At 40.9% G+C, this 9,030-nt stretch overlaps 1 protein-coding gene across 4 annotated transcripts in view; it reads left to right on the forward strand.

Annotated features, from left to right (window-relative positions):
- The first annotated feature begins 872 nt into the window (after positions 1-872).
- The window catches only part of LOC107669704 (cytoplasmic polyadenylation element-binding protein 2), a 27,832-nt gene continuing 19,674 nt past the window's right edge, over positions 873-9,030 (forward strand). For all 4 annotated transcript variants that reach the window (XM_016462056.1, XM_016462057.1, XM_016462058.1 and 1 more), the window contains exons 1-2: positions 873-2,016; positions 5,415-5,684. In XM_016462056.1, the coding sequence (XP_016317542.1) occupies positions 1,183-2,016; positions 5,415-5,684 (1,104 nt within the window). In that variant the 5' untranslated portion in view covers positions 873-1,182. The remainder of the gene's footprint in view (positions 2,017-5,414; positions 5,685-9,030) is intronic.

Genomic DNA, 9,030 nt, shown 5'->3' on the forward strand with positions numbered 1-9,030 from the left:
CTGTTACAGTTACTGAGAAAGAAATGTGTTATTAAATTACAGTTACTTATGAAAATGTTAAAGATTACAAAGGGGGTTACATCTGAATATTTTCACACACATTCAGATTTGATTGATTTCTTTCCTCTAAAATATGAGACACCAATGTTTCAGGAGTTCAGGACACAGAATAGGATACATGCTTATTAAATAACTGTTTAATTTCCTATTTTGGGTTTATGTATATGCTTTATTTTTTTTAAGATTAACTGTTTTTTTTTCCAACATTGTTAGATGCCGGTGTTTCCTGTCACAGCTATGCAAAGATTTGATTTCAAAAACAGCATCATAACTATTAAACAATATCTTATGATTTTAAATCTGTATTTTACCTCAGAACGATCTCAAGTAAAAAGTGCTGCTAAAGTCTGATTCTGTGGTGGCTGTGCTTTAAAATTACATTTTTATAATCTTAATTCAAGAATGAAGGATTTTGAAAGTCTGACAGTGATCAAGGCAAGGCAAGTGTATTTATATAGCACATTTCGTACACAATGGTAATTCAAAGTGCTTTACATAAAAGAAAGTAAAATAATCATTAAAAAAATAATGACAAAAAACTACTGTAACCCTGCCTGCTTTAAATGTTTCAAAATGATTAACAGTTTAAAACATCTGTTAGAAATTTAGAAAAGCAATCAAAAAGTAACTACTTATTGCATTTTAAATAGGGTAACTTGTAATCTGTAACCTATTACATTCCCAAAGTAACCTTCCCAACACTAGCAATTTGATATATGAACGTGCATAATTTCATTTTATTACAGCCACGCATGACCCATATGGCCTTGGAAGGTTATAAAGGCTAAAGGTGAAAAGACTGGAAGACACCCGAACGAGCAGTTGAGCAAGCAGCTGCCATCTTTCCGACAGTGTCAAAGCTCAGCAGCATTCAGACCGGGCGGACTGGTCTGCTCTTCTGCGCCTCCTGAATAATGAATGTGACGCGCACATTGCGGCTCTCTCTGCGGCTGTGAGGGAGGCGGGTCGCGCATGCATTATGCAAAAATGAGACCGACTCGACCGAAAGCTCCTCCTCTCTCGCTCCAAACAGGCTTTAGGAAGTTATAGGACACAGTGCCTCTCTTATTGTTCTTGGCCAGGCCTGGGAATACGAGAGCTGCGCTGTTTTGACGCAATTAAATGGGTGATTACGGGTTCGGCTTGTTGCAGACAGCGAACATCATCAGCAGCAGCAGCGCCGCACTGTTCGGCGGAGGTGCGTTCACACCCTACTCCAGCCCGTCTCCGGTGCGCCCCAGCAGCTCGCCTCCGGTGTCCCCTCTTTTCCCGTCACATCCGCGCAACATGCAGGATGAGCCTGCGGGGTTGACAGCTTCTCAGTCCAGCGAGCAGAGCAGCGCCTCCGACAACGACCTGAGCCGTTTCTCCGCTGTAGGTCACGCACAGACAGCCGGTGACCTTCAGCACGACCGAAACATACATCAGCAGGCTGAGCCGCCGCAGCAGCAGCCGTACTCCTCCTCCTCCACGGGCCTGGACACCGATGCGCCATCGTCCAAGGTGAAGACCCAGATGGAGTCTCCGAGCGCCCACCACATCAACAACGGCACCGGCGGCAGTAACATGCTCGCGGCCGCTTTCCCGGAGATGCAGAACCCCGGGGGCGGCGGCGGCTCTGCTTCCCCCACCCTGCCCGGCTTCGGAACACCGTGGTCCGTGCAGACGAGCTCACCGCCTCCGCACGTCTCCAATTCCGCTAACGCAATAAACCAGATCCCCACCACCGAGCCTGACAACTACTACCCGGGCATCCCCTCCTCAATCAACCCCGGCTTCTTCCAGAGCTTCTCGGCCAACCCGTGCCCAGTGCAGGGCTTCAGCAGCCCCTTTCCCCCCCAGATCAACGTCCCCCCGCAGGCACCGCAGAGCCGCCGGTCCCCGGTCAGCCCGCAGATTCCCCCGCAGCAGGGCGCCTTTCTGCAGCAGAGGAACAACTACAACCACCACCACCAGGTGAGAGAACCCATTCAGTCAAACACAATATATAACGTGTTCACTGAGAAAATAAGCACATACTTAGTGCAGATACGGAGCCTTTGTAGAATGCGGCTGTTGGACTGTCATCGTGACGCAGTTGCGGCCTTTAAATATTTTAAATTCTAATAATATTCTGATAATATTTACAGTTATTCTATATATTTGATTAAATGCAGCTTTAGTAAGCATAGGAAAAGTCTGTCCAAAAATCATATTAACACCAGTATGTGACAACAGTATGCATTATGCAACAGTAAATGTTTCAAATTTGTAGCATCATACATGAAACATTGTGAATGGCAGTTGTAATCTCATAATTTTGGTGCTTTTTAATGCAATTTGGTGTTGTGTCATAACTTGTGGTAGTACAATCAATTGGTGAGTCAAGAAAGAGAAGTCAGTGGAAATGCACTCAGATCGAGTTCAGTGCATTGTGGGATACGGTATTCTGAACAGCTTGCACTGGTTATTATACGAAACAGTTTTGCGCAAATGTAGCTGGTTATCTGCGTTCACACCGCATAGTGCAGAAAATAGTAGTATGTTTTTCCACACAGCCATGTTTGTTTCTGAAAGCGGACACGGGCCGTGGTAATATCGTTCAAGGGCTTCACGTGACATTCCAGGGATGTCTTGACCTCTAGGGCATTCAGTGAAATCTCCTATTGAGGGCTTAGAGGCCGGAGATGTCAACACCCTGCTAAACTGCAGCAGTTTTAGAAAAAGCTGTTATTACTGTAATCTGCAGTTTGCACAGGCATTTCACTAATATGGCATGGTGGCCATTTTGGTGAATGCTATTCCTTTGCTTTTCAGCATTTCTTTGATATTATATTTGCATATTTAAAAATGTATAACAGTGTTCATTGCATAGCTACCGAATCTACACTAGCACAAAATAAATTATAATTTATTAGATCAATGTTGTGCGTTTGCAGTCTGATTTGAACTTGATATAAGATGAGGTGCTGCAAAAATAAATAAATAAAAACAGCAAATACACAGAATGCTTTTTTATTGCGTTGTCTTCCCTGGCAAGCAACAGCAAACACGCAATATAATCAGATTTACAAATAAATGACTCTTATTAGCCAGTTTTTTTTTCGATGAATCGACTCAAAACACAAGGTACTGATCTGAATCAGTCTAGCGTCTGTTTCTCACATACAGTGAAGTGTTCTAGATGCATTATGAGTGATATGCATTGTGCAGAACCTAGTGTATTTGATGTTACAGAGGCAATATCTTCGTATCTGGTGGTGGTGAATTATGGTAGGCCTCAGTGTCTGTGTGTGTGTCTGGTCTTGTGGGGGTGGGGTAGAGGCGGAGGGGGGACGGTCACATGATTTTAGGAGTGGCCCTATATGTCACAGTGATATTCCTACATGTGAAGTCATGCTGGTGTAACAGCTGTTAAGAGTGAATGTCTTTTAGCATGATATTAGGGCTAAGCTGAAGACACCCTTCATTCAGGTGTCCAGAATCGTGTGTGTGTGTGTGTGGTAGGTGTGAGAGGTATGACCATGATCTTATATCACACTATGAGTTACGGAAAATGTATGTTATCATTGTGGTAAGATTTTTTATTTTTATTTTTTCAAAGAAATTCATACTTTTAGTAAGGATGCCTTAAATTGATCAAATGTGACAGTAAAGACATTTGCAATGTTACAGAAGAATTCTGTTTCAAAATAAATGCTGTTCTATTGGTTAAAGAATCCTGAAAAGGAATGCACAAAAAATATGAAGCAGCACCACTGTTTTCAACAGTGATAATAATCAGAAATGTTTCTTGAGCATCAAATCAGTATATGAGAATGATTTCTGAAGGATCATGTGACACTGAAGACTGGAGTAATGATGCTGAAAATTCAGCTTTGATCACAGAAATAAATTACATTTTAACAGATATTCACATAGAAAACAGCTATTTGAAAATGTAATAATATTTGACAATATTACTGTTTTTACTGTACATTTGATCAAATAAAGTCAGCCTTAGTGAGCATAAGAGACTTCTTTAATTGTCTAAATCAAAGACAATTAATGATTTCTGTATTAATTAAATTAATTAATTAAGCATTGATAAAGCCTTTTAGATGTTTTTGTCTCCATCTCCTGACTTGTGCCTGTCCACAACTATATCCCAGAGATCTTCTGACAGTGCCTTGTCACCCATAGCTGATTGTTTGCTTCAGTTGCACTACCAAGGACTGAAATGCTGCAGGAAAGCTCTTCAAAGTGATCAAAATGAGCACAGCTGATCGTAGTTGAAAGTCAGATGGCTCTGTGTGCCATTGAGAAGATGATGAGCTACACCTGATTGAGTTTACAAGTAATTTTTAGGAGGGGGTGATCCTTTTTACAACTCAGTGATTCTGTTTTTTTATTTATTTATTTATTTTATTTTTTTCTGACATAGTAAATACAGCTGTATAAAACAAAAACTGAGTCCGTCTTCATTTCAGGCTGAAAAGCAACACAATGTGATTATTTTAAAGGGGGGTGACTCTTTTCTATACCCACTGTATGTGGTTTACTTCTTGCCACATAGTACTCTACACCATCTCTCCAGTGTCTAGACGCCATCAACGGTAATTATCTCTCACTATCCCTTAAACACTCAACCAGATTCTATGTGTGCACAGTCACATACACACACACACACACACACGCAGGCCATTACCCAATTACACACAAAGACATTACGGAGATGGGTGCGAAACTTATTTGGGGAGAGTTGTGCACACAATGCAGTGACAACACATGCTGATACTGAAAATGTGTTTGTCTGTTCGTCACTGTACGCTTTGTGTGTTTTTGCCTAATGTTCTAGGATCAAGAGAGTGTGTGTTGTTGCCACTGTGTTCACGAGATGTGGAGTATAAGATGTAAAGCTTTAAATCTTCTTACTTGTACAGCAAGGCAAAGCCTGGCCACGTTCAAAGCAACACACACAGGCATACGGGCGATTACGCCAGTCAGTCTCATTCAGATTCCCACACACAGGTTATATTTGTAGCTTTTAGTTTCTGTTAGCATTGAGGTAATCTGTATGCTAGTGTACTCCAAATAGATGATGAAATTAACCTTTAACACATTTATGCAATAAAGTGCACGCTCAATACAATTAAGCACAACTTCGCACTTAACTAGGCAGATTTTTGTTCAATAAAATGCTCTTTCTCCAACACCACATGCTTACTGTCTACGGTATATCAACCTGAAATATACAGCTTATTAACGTAATTTGAGGGAAAGAAACATTTATGATACCACTCATTCATGTCAGATTTTATTGCTGATTTGAAAAGTGTACTTGTGTAAAAGTACTTTTTGTTTTGTACCTGACTATACTTTCCATCTGTCTGTAGCCCATGATGAAGCAGTCGCCGTGGGGCAGCCATCAGGGCAGCGGCTGGCCCTCTGGAGGGGTGTCCTGGGGCAGAGACCATCGGCGCGGGGGCGGCATGGGTGTGCCCGGCTCGGTCAACCAGATCTCTCCCATGAAGAAACCCTTCTCCAGCAACGTCATCGCCCCGCCCAAGTTTCCCCGCTCCGCCGGCTCTCTGGGACCTAAATCCTGGATCGAAGAAAACATGTACCGTACCGACAACAACAGCAACACGCTGCTGCCGCTGCAGGTATGTGCGGGCGCTGGGATGAGCTTTGAGGTATTTGGGTAGGGATGGGCGGCCCATGCAGCAGGGTCCATGCTATTATTTAATTGCTGGTCAGTATACATCTGCATCGGACGTGTTGTGTGTGTGTACTCACTCACTCACTCACTCTGTGCATGGTTGTTGAGCTTCACTGTTGATCAAGAGGCCGTTCAGGATCTTCTACAGGATCTGAAGACAAAGATGACTCACAGTGAGGTCATCAAGGGTTTCAGCGGTTTCATCCTGGAGGAACCTGTCCTCTCCCTTCATTATTGTTTGGCTCGGGCATTTTCTCACAGTCAGAACTCAATGGCCATCAACCTGTGTTTATTGATTTTCTAAGATCTCCTGGCACTGGGATGGTGAGGTATATATTTGCTCTGAAATGGGTTTAAAAATATAAAAATGTATGTATGCACTACCCATTCAAAAGTTTGGGGTAGGTATGATTTTTTTTTTTTTTTTCTGAAATAAATTAATACTTCTATTCAGCAAGGATGCATTCAATTGATCAAAAGTGACCGTAAACACACTTATATTTTATATAAATGCTGTTCTTTTGACCTTTCTATCAACTTTCATGAAATATTGCTGAAAAAAAATATATATATATCACAGTTTTCTAAAAAATATGAAGCAGCACAACTGTTTTCAACATTGATAATAATCAGAAACATTTCTTGAGCAGCAAATCAGCATATTAGAATGATTTCTGAAGATCACGTGACACTGAAGACTGGAATAATGATGCTGAAAATACAGCTTTGATCACAGAAATAAATTACATTTTAACATATATTCACATAGAAAACAGTTATGTTAAATGGTAATAATATTTCACAGTTTTATTGTTTGATCAAATAAATGCAGTCTTGATGAGCATAAGAGATTTTTTTAAAAAACATTAAAATCTTACCGACCCCAAACTTTTGAACAGTAGTGTATATATTGGAGGAACAATCATTTCAACCAAACTACTGTAGCAATTTAAAAGTACAGTTTTTAAAATGTTTAATGCAAGAAGTAAAATACATAAAACTCTAGCTAAAAATAATCCAGGAATGTTTTTTTTTACATGTAAATTGTGACACTTCTGTGAACATTTTTGAGTGATGGTGCCAACAAAGTGATTATTTGAATCAACAGTTTGAACCATTTTTGCTACTAAAATTGAAATTAAAATAGCCAAGATGTTAAAGGCACAATATGTCATTTTCGCTGCTAGAGGGCGCGTATTCAAAATATACAAATAGATAAAGGCATAGTTTGATGTCGCCGTGACTGAGTGTGGAATCATGGGAGTTGTCGGTATTGTGCCTTTAAAATACTCTCACTATCATAGGTCGCAAAATGATGGTCAAATAAAGGAAAATAAATTGCGATATTCACAATGTTTTATATTACCAAAAAATTTTTTCAAAAATTAAAAATTTACAAATATCTAGTAAATAATATTCAATATATTGCTTACATTTTAGATCATGAGAGTCTGAAAGTTTCTCACTTCCAAGCTGAACGTGAGAAACTGTGAGGGTGTGAGAGGCTGACAGAGAAAGGAGGCAAGAGTAACACATTTTTGTCATTGTTTTGGAGATGGAATGAAACAGCAGGTCATTTACACGTGAATCACTGAAGTGTACGCGGAAACTCCCCGCCTGTGGCACCTGTAGCTGGCTGTTCATCCTCTCGCTTCAGCTTAAAACCTCCACTGCTATTGTTACTTTTCATGTTAGTATCGACATGGTACCATATACTGGTACTTTTAGTGACAGTAGAGAGTAAGGATGGCAAATCTTATTCAGGCCCTGTGTGCTAATGGCTATAGATCCCCATAGATACTCTTGGGTTAAACCTGCTTTGTTTTGACCTGCTTTGCCTTTCTGTCGTCAAGAGCTGTGGTTGGCAATATTGGTATGATCTAAGGACTGAAGTACAAAATGACATTGTTTGTTTGTACTTCATTTTGGAGCAGATCAGTGTTTGGCACGTCACAGCTAATTCCTTTAATGCCAAGCCTAACAGAACTGAAACGAGGAACCTGAGATGCATGCGGTCTGGCCTTCATCACTTTCTTTTCTCCTCTCTCAGGAAACAGGTCCGACTCTACTAGTGTCTACTGCATTGTTCATTTCCTTAAACAGGGTTCCGTTTGGAATTCCTCACATTCCACAGCCTCTCCTCTCTCCTCCTGTCTTCTCCTTCCTTCTCCGCGTTCCAGAGATCAAATGCGTCATGTTCTGACAAGAGAAACAACACAGAGGAAGGAAAAAAGGACAGAGATACAATGTTGTTACAGAGAGTTCATTCAATTTAACAAGCAATGTTTTGAACTTTCAGATTCGGATGTGAATGAGAGTGTTGTAGTCGAGATGTGTTTGAATCAGTGCCGAGACCAGAACAGGATGGAATCTGACTCCACATGCTCCTGAGTTCATGAAAATATGGAGACTGACTCCAAGACCCTATTTTCATGGTCTTGGTCTTTTAAAGAACTCAGGAACATGTGGCCTCAGTCTTGAACCAGACTGGTTTTGACTATAATTAAAACCTCTTTGAAATGGAGGAACAAGAGGTTATAAAAAGGTGAGCTTATAAATGTTTTAATAAACATTTCGGATTTGGTATTGAATGGTAGCATAAACCCCAAACTCTCGGATCAAGAGTCTTCAGGCCTCGTGTTCTTCACTGGAGGACTGAGCTGCTTTTCAGACACTATTTCTGGCAATGTTGCTGCTAAAACTATATTTAGCTTCTTGCAGCCTCGCGCTGTCTGTAAGCTCCGCTGTGAGGGCCTGTGAATACGACTGGATGCTGAAAGCGGCACAGGAATGATATAAGCTCCTGCTTTAACTGTGGGAGGCAGATGGCCGTGACAGGGCCAATTGGAAGCATCTGAGTGTGATGCAGTCAACACTTGCTCCCTTTGTGCTTTGCAAATGGCGTCCATCATAAGTATACAGTTATCTGTCAGCAAGGCTATAGCTGTAGCACATATTAGACTGTAGCCTATAGACCTCATGTAGCTCCGCCCCTTTTCAGCGCTGCACTCGTCGTCTTCTGTCTTCTGTTAGTATTTCCACAGCGTAAAAGTAAAGGCGTACAAATTTGTGAATGAACCGCTCGTTTTAAAATCTACTGACATTTGTTATGACATCTGCCTCGAATATTAAATAACTTTCGTTAACTCTACAATAAGTGAATCTACTTCACCACCAGCTGATTACTCTTCAACCGTGATGCTGTAGTCACCGCAGTAACAGTTCAAGTTCAAGTTCAAAGACAGAATTATAAAGATGGCTGCGTGCTTGTTTTTTTTTTTTCTTTTTTT

This window comes from Sinocyclocheilus anshuiensis, unplaced genomic scaffold (assembly GCF_001515605.1).
Source record: "Sinocyclocheilus anshuiensis isolate Anshui unplaced genomic scaffold, SAMN03320099.WGS_v1.1 scaffold416, whole genome shotgun sequence".
Classification (NCBI taxonomy): domain Eukaryota; kingdom Metazoa; phylum Chordata; class Actinopteri; order Cypriniformes; family Cyprinidae; genus Sinocyclocheilus; species Sinocyclocheilus anshuiensis.